Source organism: Euleptes europaea, chromosome 17 (genome assembly GCF_029931775.1).
Source record: "Euleptes europaea isolate rEulEur1 chromosome 17, rEulEur1.hap1, whole genome shotgun sequence".
Taxonomy (NCBI): domain Eukaryota; kingdom Metazoa; phylum Chordata; class Lepidosauria; order Squamata; family Sphaerodactylidae; genus Euleptes; species Euleptes europaea.
Window position 1 is genome coordinate 36,337,269 of NC_079328.1, and position 11,907 is coordinate 36,349,175.

At 46.0% G+C, this 11,907-nt stretch overlaps 1 protein-coding gene across 2 annotated transcripts; it reads left to right on the top strand.

Annotated features, from left to right (window-relative positions):
- Positions 1-362: 362 nt before the first annotated feature.
- GFOD2 (Gfo/Idh/MocA-like oxidoreductase domain containing 2) lies at positions 363-7,817 on the top strand. 2 transcript variants are annotated; one of them, XM_056862821.1, is made up of 3 exons: positions 363-407; positions 4,052-4,397; positions 6,872-7,817. In XM_056862821.1, the coding sequence occupies exons 2-3, from the start codon at positions 4,139-4,141 to the stop codon at positions 7,768-7,770; spliced, it is 1,158 nt and encodes a 385-aa protein (XP_056718799.1). In that variant the 5' UTR covers positions 363-407; positions 4,052-4,138; the 3' UTR covers positions 7,771-7,817. The 2 variants fall into 2 exon arrangements, with proteins under 2 accessions (XP_056718799.1, XP_056718800.1); XM_056862822.1 differs by lacking the exon at positions 363-407 and having other exon boundaries at positions 4,045-4,397.
- Positions 7,818-11,907: the final 4,090 nt, after the last annotated feature.

The following is an 11,907-nucleotide window of genomic DNA, read 5'->3' on the forward strand; positions in this document are numbered from 1 at the left end:
AGTACTTTATTTATGGATCGTCCAAGGTCTCGGGACGCACCTGCCGCCGAAGACGTTTTGCAGAGAAAACGCTGCGGCTCCTTTAAGAGGCACCCGGCAGCGGAACCGCCTCCCTTTCTTTCCCTCCCCTCGCCCGCCGCTCTCGCTGCGCATGCGCACGAGCCCCGTGGCGGCTTGGGCGGTGGGAGACCTGACCGAGGCCGGTACGTTATACCCTCTCGAGGAGGAGGAGGAGGAGGTGCGCGCGCACGCGTGCGCGAGGGATGAGCTGGGAGGCGGTGCGGCCCTCAGGTGAGCGCCGCGCTCCTTTCTCTTGGTCTGTATCCTTCCGCGCGCGGGAAAAAGGGGGTCTTCAGGTAAAAAAAAAGGTCTTCAGGTAGATATGAATTTTCCCTCGGTGCGTGTAGGTAAGTCGGCAGCGGTTATGGTGGGGTATGTAAAAGCGTTGCACTGCGGAGGAAGAACGAGAGAGGCTGGAGCCAGAAGGGAAGGCTGGAGCATTGGGGTGGGGGTGGGGCTTAAAGAGGTAAATGGCCAGGTATGGTGCTTGTGTGAAGGGCACGTAAAGACTTGGGGTTGCGGAAGGCAGGCAGGTTGCGTGTTGGCGGGAGCTGTACCTTAGCTAGGAGTCCTGTGGTGCTTTCATGACTGACCTGGATAATATTCCAGTATAGGTTTTCCTGGATTTTTTAAGATCATACCCTACCAGAAAATATTTTTGTTAGTCTTTAAGGTGCTACTGGACTCTTGCCCTTTTCTACTTTTTAAGAAGTAGTTTTTAAACTGTCACAAGGGCTTCTACTTGCTTTTTCTGCAGTGGCTTTAAAAAAGGGACCACCCCTCTGGTACAATGGTATGAGGTGAATACTGATATTCTCGTCCTCTGCCCACACTGATAAAACAATTGCCCCCCCCCCCTCAAGTGTTGGCGACTAAACTGAGGCTGTCATATTTTGGTCACGTTATGAGAAGGCAAGAGTCACAGGAAAAGACAACCATGCTAGGAAAAGTAGAAGGCAGCAGGAAAAGAAGAAGACCCAGCAAGAGATGGATGGACTCCATAAAGGAAGCCACCTCCCTCAGTTTGCAAGATCTGAGCAAGGCTGTTAAAGACAGGACGTTTTGGAGGACATTGATTCATAGTGTGGCCATGAGTCGGGAGTGCCTTGGCGGCGCTTAACACATACACAAGTGTTAGTATTTTCACCATCTAAGTTGTTAAAGTTATAAAACACCTAAACTCTGCATGTGTTATACTAAAAAATTATTAAACATGAGTTCTCAAAGAATTCATACGGTTCATGGGTATCTGGCTGGTGTCCCAGTTATTTCCTGCTGTCCTCATTCTTCCTTCTTTCCCTCGGTTTTTCGACCTAGCCACCTTTTCCTTGTGTGTACATTTCTTTTTCCAACAGCTCCTCCCTTCCTAGTTGCAGTGTTGTTGGTTTATTGATGTGGCAAAATAGAATATGTTGTATAGCTTCAGAAATATTTGCAGGTCAATCGCCAGATATGTTTTATTTATAGATTGCTTCTCTGGGGTTTTTTTAAGTGCCTGAGGTGATATATAATAAAAAGGCAGGTAACATGTATGTATGTGCTCATGCATGCCTATACATACATATCTTCAAGGGCTCAAAAACTATGTGTAGTAAGGTACTTTACATATTTGTAGGTTTTGAAGGGCATTTTGGTGTTTGTGTGTTAAGACAAGGTGATCTCAGAAGCTAAGCAGGATTGGCCTGGCTAGTACTTGGATGGGAGACCACCAAGGAATACCAGGGTCACTATGCAGAGGAAGGCCATGGCAAACCACCTCTGTTAGTCTCTTGCCTGGAAAACCCTACGGGGTCGCCATAAATTGGCTGCACTTTACACACACATGGAAGGTTTGAAGGCTGGGGTAAGAAAAGACACAAGAGCAGTGGAATGTGGAAAGATGGGAGAGGCAAGAGTTTGTATGTCATCCAGATTGGACAGGGATCTGGGAGGTTTTTTGCCTTCCTCTGGGCATACAGCAGGTGTCACTGGGAGAACAGGGGTGGGTGGGGTAGTTGTGAATTTTCTGTGTTGTGCAGCGGGGCTGGATAAGATCCTTTAGGTCCCTTCCAGTTCTGTGTTTCTATGTGGACAATATGAAGGTAAGTATAGGGATATAAAGAGGAGAGAGGTTGCCAATGATGTATAGAGGTGTAAATGGAGATGGGAATAATGGTATAATAGTCAAGGGAGCGGAGGAATAGGTGAGTAGGAAAAGGTACTTTTATCCCTGTTCTTATTGGGCAATAAATCCAGAAGGGGAGTTGTGTTAGTCCGCTGTGGCACAATTAAACAGAAGGCCAGTGGCACCTTAAAGGTTAAATTTATTCCAGTATGAGCTTTTGTGAGTCAGTTTAGTCAGATGATGAGGACCTCAGTATTTGTTTACGTCATTTGTTTGTTTGCTATATTTATACCCCACTTTTCTCCCCAATGGGAACTCAGTGTTCTCCCCTTCTCCGTTGCATTCAATAACCCTGTGAGGTAGGCTAGGCTAGTGCATGTGACTGGCCCAAGGTTGCCCAGCAAACTTCAGCGGCAGAGCAGGCATTTGCACCTCAGTCTCCCAGATACTAGTCCGACACTAACCACTACACCATGCTGTTAAATTTGTATGATGTACCAGGTGCTTTACAGGTGTTATCACTTCCATAGGATTGGGGTCTTAGGGAAGTCCGGAGTTGATTTAGGTGTCATTTGAATGATTGTTTAAACGTTCAGGATTGGGAATTTGACTTCCTTGCCTTTGTAGGCTTACTATTTGCCCACTTCAGGAGGGCAGTCTCCCAGCTGGCCAGCCCTCCCACCTGCCCTTACATCTGAGTCAGTGGGAGAAATGTGGGGAGCAGAAATGACGCCATGCAACGCATCAGCGTCAGCACATTGCACAATATCATTTCCACCCCTTGCCCTGCCTCCAGAGCTCCCAGGTGTGCAGGGTGATGGCATGAAAACCCTATAGCATTTGTCATCCTGGCCTTCAGTGCTGCTAGCAGTTCTGAATGAGAAAACCTTTCCTGCATATTTCTGTTGGACAAGTGCTGGTCTGAATGGTACATATGATAATGTGATGTTTGTTTGTTAGTAGGCCATTCTGATACAACATACAGATATGCAAGTAAAGCACAGCAATGTTATTAAATAGCCAAACTGCTGCATCCTATGATAAAAATAAAGCAAATGCTTCAAGTAATGTGCAGTGCTTGTGTTTATTAGATGTCCATTAAAGATGTTTTCAGATATTTTACCATCTGCTCCCTGCCTTCTTTTACTGTGGACATGGAAACTGTAGAAGTAGAAGATCTGGTTAACGCTGGCATTTTAGTTATTCTTCCATTTAACAGTGCAATCCCTAGGGAGGTTAGCTTGCAGTATGACTTCAGTTTGTGCTGGCATCACACTCTTTTTGTAACTTTGAATAGTTTTGAGCAACCAGCTGAGGTCCCATTTAAATGTTTTCCATTGGAAAGAGATTGAGGGGACCGAGAGCTATCTTAAGTAGTGAGTTTCAAACTAGAGAGCAATTGTGGTGTGTACACTAAGAATTTGGGATTTGGGTAGTCCTTGGTTCAAATGTCACCTAAACTATGAACTCACTAGGTTGCTCTGGACAAGCCAGGCTCTCAGCTTTCCTTTCCGCTATCTGTACTATGGAGGTAATAATACTGACTTTCCTTGTAGAATTCTTGTAAGAGTTATAGATAATGCATGTGAATCAGTTTGAACCTTCAAAAATGCTATGGAAATGCTTTTAAGTGGTTAGATGGCACATCCTTTAATTTTTCTTTGCAATAACAGGTGTTACTGGCATAATATAGTAAAGGAGTGCAAGCAGAAAGAGGAAACGTAGCTTGATAAAGAGCAGCTTCGTCCAGCTCGAGTATTTAATGACTCACACTGGACTCTGCTTGTGTCACTGTTGAGCATCAAGAGCCAGTTGTTGTATGCAGAGGGGGTGAAAGATGCCAAGTGCAAATATTCACTCTGTCTTTTCCCTCCCTGCCTGCTTTAGGAGCTGTGGATGAAACAGCATGCTGAGCTGTTCGGTCTTTGTGCCCGGGGCTTGTGCTGGGGGATCTCCTTGTGAAAACCGTACACTATGAAAATGCTTCCCGGCGTGGGGGTGTTTGGGACCGGGAGCACCGCTCGGGTGCTGGTTCCTCTGCTGCGGGCAGAAGGCTTCTCCATCGAGGCCCTCTGGGGGAAGACTGAAGAGGAAGCAAAGCAACTGGCTGAGGAAATGAACATTTCCTTCTACACCAGCCGGACAGATGATGTTTTGCTGCATCAGGATGTGGACCTGGTTTGCATCAACATCCCCCCACCGTTGACACGACAAATTGCTGTGAAAGCTCTAGGTATTGTATATTGGCCGTTGAATTGGAAACAAGTTGTTCTGGCCTGTGAATGAAACCCGCCTTCTCTATTGTGTACAGCAGCTGGCATCTGATGGTGGTTGCTGTGTAATTGGTTACCATAAACCACATGTTTTACTTTGGAACCTTACGTTTATATTGTATAACTGTGAAGTCCTGAAAAAAATCTAGCATGAAGATAGTATGAGTCACAGTTGACTCATGGTGGCCCTGTTGGGTTTTCAAGGCAAGAGACGAACAAGAGGTGGTTTGCCATTGCCTCTGCGTAGCAGTCCTGACTTCCTTGGCTGTCTCCCATCCAAGTACTAACCAGGGCCAACTCTGCTGAGATCTGATGAGATAGGGTTAGCATGGGCCATCCAGGGCAGAGCAGACTATAGTGTTATGAAAATATGTGACTTCCTGTCCTAATGTGTGCATACCAACTGCTGTGGCGCAGGAAGAGTGTACACATATGTAATGTCTGACACAGTGGAAAAACAATTGGCTGGGCCCAGTGTCTGCTCTTATGTTATGGATAAGTTTTCAATAGGTTTGTTAGCCCTTCTGAGGATTGGTCAGTAATGCGTTCCTTATTCAACAGAAGCAACAGGGTGAGAGCAGGGATTTCCTCCTGAATTTTGTCAAGCAACTTGTAATAAAACTGATTTTTGCATTACCTATTAATGCATCAGTATAGGAAAAGAAATATTATAGTTAGACACTCAAAGAAAGGATGTGAAGCCCAATTGTTTGGTTTTGTGTGTCCTTCCTGGTTATTATAAGTGTGGCCAAGTCTTCTCTGTTTGATAAACAGGAAGCCGCAAGAAGCAGCAAGGTGAAAGTATCTTTTGGAACGGATTTCACATTCTTTCAAAAGCAGAGCTGATACAGGCTGGCAGGCCTCCAAAACAAGAATGATTTTAATAGAGGTTAGAAGGGAAATCTTTATAATCATGTGATTAAATTAAGTTTCCGCATTCCCACAGCTCCTGAAGGACAGAGCAAAATATGCCAGTATATTTCTGTTGCTTCACTGACCACTAGGCGTCTGCAGAGACCACTTCATTTCCCCACCCTCATGGACCAAGGAGAAATTCTTCAGAAGGGAACATGGTTGCTACTTCTTGGTGTGGTCTGATGTTCTTCAGGAAGCAAAAGGCTTATTAAACTTTGTAGGGAATGCCTGCAAGAAATGTGGGCTTGGTGCTTGCTAGAGGGCAGAATGAGACCTAGCAGCTGCTTTGCCAGTTCCTGAGCAGCAGATCTCGGCTTTTGTTGATGAGACTGGTACTTGACATAGGGGAGGGGCTCAAATGTGGTGTTGGGGGAGAGTGTTACGGATACCGTGGACTGCCAAAAAAACGAATCAGTGGGTTATAGATCAAATCAAAGGGATCGTTGGCTGTCTAAATGCAGAGCAGATAAGGAAGCAGTATCCCATTCCTGGGAGCCGAGCTGATTCTCTGAAGGCTTCAGTGCGGTACAAAATTACATCTGTAATGTGAAAAGATTCTGCAAAATTTATCATAACTGGGGTTTGAGACCAGAATACTGTCACTCTGTGTGGGGTATGGCAGGAACTTGGTAGAACCATGCTTCTGGTTGGCTTTATATAAGAGTATTTGTGAAGTTCCTCAAAAATTAAATGCTGTGCAGAAAATCAGAAAGAGATGCCCTGTTCAGTGGCCTTGCAGTCTTAATTTAGACAGAAATAAAATCAGCAGACTAAAAGCCGGAGGAGGAGGTCAAAAGTAATTAGTTATAGGTCAATTGAAACAAATGTGTCTTAAGGCTTTTTAAAAAAAACGAGGATCAGTTAAATGAATATTGGCTGCTGTAGATAAGGAACAATAAGTGAAAATGCATGAAGATAGGAAATGGAGGGAGAGAGACAGAGTTTAACAAGCAATTAGGAACCAGAATGCAAGGCCTGAGGAGGGGAATGTAGAGATATCAGAGGCTTGACATAAGCAGGAGCTAGAGAATGAATACACTTGATAATGAGCTGCCGAATCTTAAATTGAATGCAGAAAGGAAGCCAAGGAAAAGAGCAATCAAGCATGACTGCATTTGCATGCAGGAAAAAAATATATAACAGGTTGCAGGGTGCAAAACAGAAACAAGAGGCTTAAGGTATGTGTGGAAAGTGCCATCAAGTCACAGCTAACTTATGGTTACCCCTTAGCCAGTTCTGAGTATTGTGCATTCAAAGGCATGACAGCTGGATGTTTAATCTGCAGAAGACCTTCACCTGGAAGCTTGTAGTTCTCTTGTTCTTTCAGGAAAGTCCATCTTGGGACTTGTGGGTGCGCTCACTTCTACCTGATCCTGTTACAATTTGCCTCTCCCTTCCCTCTTATCTCTTGTCTTTCCCCAGAACGAAATTTTGCTTCTGAGGCTAGTTTTAATTCTCTTGAGGTGTTTTGGCCTCCTGATGACCTCTGAATCAAATCAGTCTCCTGTGTTTTCACCAGGTATCGGAAAGAATGTCATCTGCGAGAAAGCCGCCACCTCGGTGGATACCTTCAGGATGGTGACCGCTGCCAGATACTACCCCAAACTCATGAGCATCGTAGGCAACGTCCTACGTTTTCTGCCGGCTTTCATCAAAATGAAGCGATTGATAGAAGAGAACTACGTGGGCGACGTCCTGATGTGCGATGTTCGAGTGTACTGGGGCAGCCTCCTCAGCCACAAGTACAACTGGATCTGTGATGAGCTGATGGGCGGGGGCGGCCTGCACACCATGGGGACTTACATCGTAGACCTCCTCACTCACCTGACGGGCCAAAAGGCGGAGAAAGTCCACGGCTTGCTGAAGACCTTTGTGAAGCAGAACTCCGCCATCAACGGGATACGCCACGTCACCAGCGACGACTTCTGCTTTTTCCAGATGCTGATGACGGGAGGCGTCTGCAGCACGGTGACCCTCAACTTCAACATGCCCGGCTCATTCGTCCACGAGGTCATGATCGTCGGGTCCATGGGGCGCCTGGTGGCCCGAGGGACGGATCTGTACGGCCAGAAGAACACTTCTCTCCAGGAGGAGCTCCTGTTTGCAGACTCTCTGGACATCAATGCAGGGCTTTCGGAAAAAGGATTCAAAGACATACCCGTGCTGTACCTCAAAGGAATGGTATACTTGGTGCGAGCACTGCGTCAGTCGTTCCAGGAGCAGGAGGACCAGCGGACCTGGGATCCCAAGCCGGTGGTGATGGCGGCTTCTTTTGAAGATGGCCTCTACATGCAGAGCGTAGTAGATGCGATTAAGAGATCCAGCCGGTCTGGGGAGTGGGAATCTGTGGAAGTCATGACTGAGGAGCCAGATGCCAATCAAAACCTCTGTGAGGCACTTCAGAGAAATAACCTATAATGCAAAAAGTTTCCCGGAGAGCAGGACAGTTGGAGGAAACAGGCAGAAAGCTTCAAAGATGGATACTTTTGGGGAGTATTGGGAGGGAAGGATAATGGGGAGTTATACTTGTGGGTCAAAACCCTCTAAGGAAATTTTTTGTTTTGTTTTTTAAACTCGTTCAGAGAGTTTTAAATACTGCAGGTTTGTGTTTGTATGTTTGGTTGTTTTAACGCTAAACTTTCTGAGTTGTGTATTGTCAGGAAAACTTGAATTGCCCTTTGCACTCAGCAGTAGCTAAAACAGAAGTGTGGGGTCTTCGCCAATGGGGCAAATTTGGTGTCCCTTCTACGCACAGCTTTGGCATTCTTACCAGTTTAACATGACAGCACTTAGCACTAAAGAAGGCCGGTTTTAATAGGAGCGCAAGTTAAATCTCCTAGGATTGTTCTTGACAGGAGGAAAAAAAGAAAAACCTCGCAGAAGGGATGTGATGAAGTGAGTCTTTAAATTTGGTCAGCAAGGGGGACAGATCGCATTCTCCGACATTCGGTTTGAATGTTTTTGAATTTACACTGTGAGAGCGAGACTTCTTACCGGCAGTAGCCCACTCTGTCCCTGTTGCTTGAAGAACTCGAGTACTGTGTCAACTTCAGCTGCTGTTTGCACATATCCGCATGGCAGGTTATTTGAGGCCGGGAGGCCTCTTTCACTTCTCTCCCCCCACCCCCATATTTCTCTCCTGCCCTGTTCAGGGCTGCCAAGGAAACGCCGCCCATGATCTTCCTCCGGTGAAGTTTGTTTAGCGGCACAGAGGCCAAGCCCACAGCCGGTGTTACTAGTCTGATCACTGGCTCGCCAAATGTTCTGCCTGGCTACGTAACGAGGCAGGCTTTCATCTGTCAAGGGATATGAAGTTAGGTAGAAAAGGAATATTCAATTGCTTTATTCAGCCACGCGCAGGTAGGGAAGATAGTTGTTCGGAGGTATTAAGGCTGGAAATGGTTTTGGTTAGTCAAGGGGATTTAATTAAACACTGGATGTTCCTCATCCCTTCCTCTTCCCAGTCATATTCTGTGGGAGTCCTGGTGCTGCTTGCCAAACGAATCGTAGTGTGCATCTGCCAGATTTCAGAGCTGCTGTCCTTCACTGGGCTGAACCTGAGAAGCGGTAGCTAATTTTTTTGTATGATACATGGTTTACTTGAATGTTTTTATGGTTTCCTAATAGATTTTAATCCTGTACCTTAATATAAAGCATTAACAAGCAACCTTAATGTGTTTTGCAAGTGGATACATTGTTTGGGTGGGGGGGAGATTAAGAGGGCATAAAATCGGGAACTGTTATCGGCTGTTCATTCTGCCTCCCAGAGAGAAAACCCTGCTGTTCCCCTCACCCTCTATTCTGAGCTTTTAAAAGTTATTTTTAAACACAACAGCTGTATCTTTAATTCTAGTTGCAGATGTTTGTTTTCTGCCACTGGAGTAACAAGTTACAGGGGCCTGACCCTCTTTAGCATTTGGGGGGAAATCCAAATTGTGTACTAATGGAGCCTGGATTTTGTGATCGTGGTGTGTGGTTATGTGGAATTTCAGAACTGGTAATGCAGTATGATGAAAAAGTTGAAGTAAGTTGAAAACGTTGGGACTTCGCATTACAAATCATAGTTAAGGAGGTCATGTGAAACCCATGCGTTGGGAGGTCCTGCTTCCAAGCTTTCTTTGATTTCTGAGCCTTTAACATGACACGACGTTGTCATCTTTCAAAATGTTCTTACTTGTATTTAAACTAAAACGTGTTCTTAAAATAAGACAAATTATGCTTCAGAGTCCTAGTATATGCTTTTATCCAAGCGCATGGACTTCTGTCTTCATCAAAAGAGCTGAAGGCGGGGTGGGGGGTGAAGAAACCACCACCGCCGGGCAGAAGGTGCAATCGCGCAAAAGGCGCAATCGGGGGGGGGGGAGAAGCCGCCGCCACGCAGAAGGCGCGATCGGGGGGGGGGGGAGGCAGGACAGCCCGCCCATCAGCTGGCCGGCGGGAGCGCGCTAGGAGAGGGCGAATTACCGTATTGACCCGAGTATAAGCCGAGGTGAGTTTTTTAAGCCAAAAATCATGGCTAAAAAACTCGGCTTATACTCGAGTATATACGGTATTAGCAGTTCTGAAAACTCTGCCAGCTTAGCCTGCATCTCCAGTTCCCCTTTATTTTACCAGCCAGGGGCAGGACAAATGCACAAACACTTGATACCAGAATGTAATGAATGAACCATGTTTGAGGAATACATTTGGATGGGACCATAAGTGATGATCTCCAGGGAGCCTTTTTTAAAGGCATTCCACTAGACGGGGCTACTTGTGCTGTGGTGAAAGCGGTGGGACCAGGTGAGCTGCGCAGACGCTGAGCATCTTGTCAATGTCAACCTGAGTAGACTTGTCCACCTCAGCCTTGGCCGCAACTCCTGGGTTGGAACTTTTTGGGCTCCTGGGGTCTCTGCCTTTGTCTTCTGCAACTGAAACAGGCAATAAAAGGTTGGTACGAAACTGTGTCCTGTCCGTATGAATCAAACATGGTACGGCAGTGGTCACTGATCAGCGGGTTTCTCAGTTGTGCCACCCAGCATCCCACTAGCACTCAGGAGCTTCTGACTAAGAAGGGAAATCTTAACAGATCATCAGGATCAAGCTCTTGCAACTTAAGGTGTTTTTTCACTGGGCCTTCAAAAGCACTATGTTCTGCCAGACTCATTTGTTCCATTCCAGCCCTGGTCATGGCACCCTCCTGAGGGATTTGGGTAAGTGGGGAACAATGTACCCATCCTTTTTGTTCCTGTTTGTTACCTGTGGATGGAGATATTCTCAGTTCTACGGGTCCTGTTTTGTTCCCTAGAACAGGAGGAATCTCCAATGGGGGAAGGTCACATTCCTTTTCTGATGGGCTATTCATCTCTGGATTTCCATAGTTTATGTACTGGTATAAAGGTCGTAGACGCTGGGATTTTCCTAGAAATGAAGACAGGAGCTTTGGAATGCAGGTAGCGTATTGGAGCTATATATGTAGAAAAAGAACTATATTATCTGTTTAGCTATTGTTTTGCCTTATTTTCATGCTTTTACCATGAGGGGTGTTTGAGACAAGGGGGCTTTCTTTTGTATCTGAGCTTCCCATAGTAGCTACCCCAGCAAACTGCCAACTTTGCTAGCTCACATCACTGCTGGAGCAGCAGTGGCTTTTAACAGTCCTGTTTATGCCATATTTATACCAGCATGTTGTAATGGTTAAGAGCGGCGGATTTGAAGCTAGAGAACCGGGTTCGATTCCCCACCCCTCCACATGAAGCCTGCTGGGTGACCTTGGACCATTTACAGTTCTCTCAGCCCACGCGGAGGCAGGCACTGGCAAACCACCTCCAAACGTCTCTTGCCTTGAATACCCTATGGGGTTGCCATAAATCAGCTGTGACTCGCCGGCACTTTCCACTACTATTTACCGGTATGTCCTTTAAGAAAATAAAATATCTTCCTGAATAGAGGAAAAGTTCTTCTGTATCAGGGTCCCCTTTTCCCCATGTTAGAGTGGGTTTCAGGGGTAAAATGGTGGGTATCTTATCAGTAGTTTATGCAAACTGCCTGTTGTTAACAAATGGAGAATGGTTTGGGTGAAGGGTTGGAAGCGGCAGCTATCTCAAAGGCCAGCTCAGAAAGCCATTCCAGTGCCTGAGCAACAGCGTGTAGGTGACCACTAATGTGTTCAGAACTGAGAGGATAAGGCCAAACTAACAAAGCGCAGGAGTTATTTAATTGGTAATCCCTGGCACATTTCACTGATCTTTGTCAGGAGAATATATATTCAACATGTTGCAGCTTCTGGCAAACCATTTATAGAGGAACTCACAGCATACATGAGTGTGTTAGAGCACATCAGCTTTGCCTTTTTGTTTGTGTGTTTTTCGAGTCTGCAAACTGCTGGTCTGGATTTCAGGAGGTCACAGGCTCCTTTTGTCTTCTACAAGCCAGTTGGCCCTACCCCAGATAGCAACAGAGGCAGCATGCTGGGGGCCACCATGAGAAATCTTGTGAAGACAGAACTACTGGGAAATCCTACCCCCAGATCTCCCCTTCCAGAATTCTATAAACTCTTGGGGTGTTAACCAATTT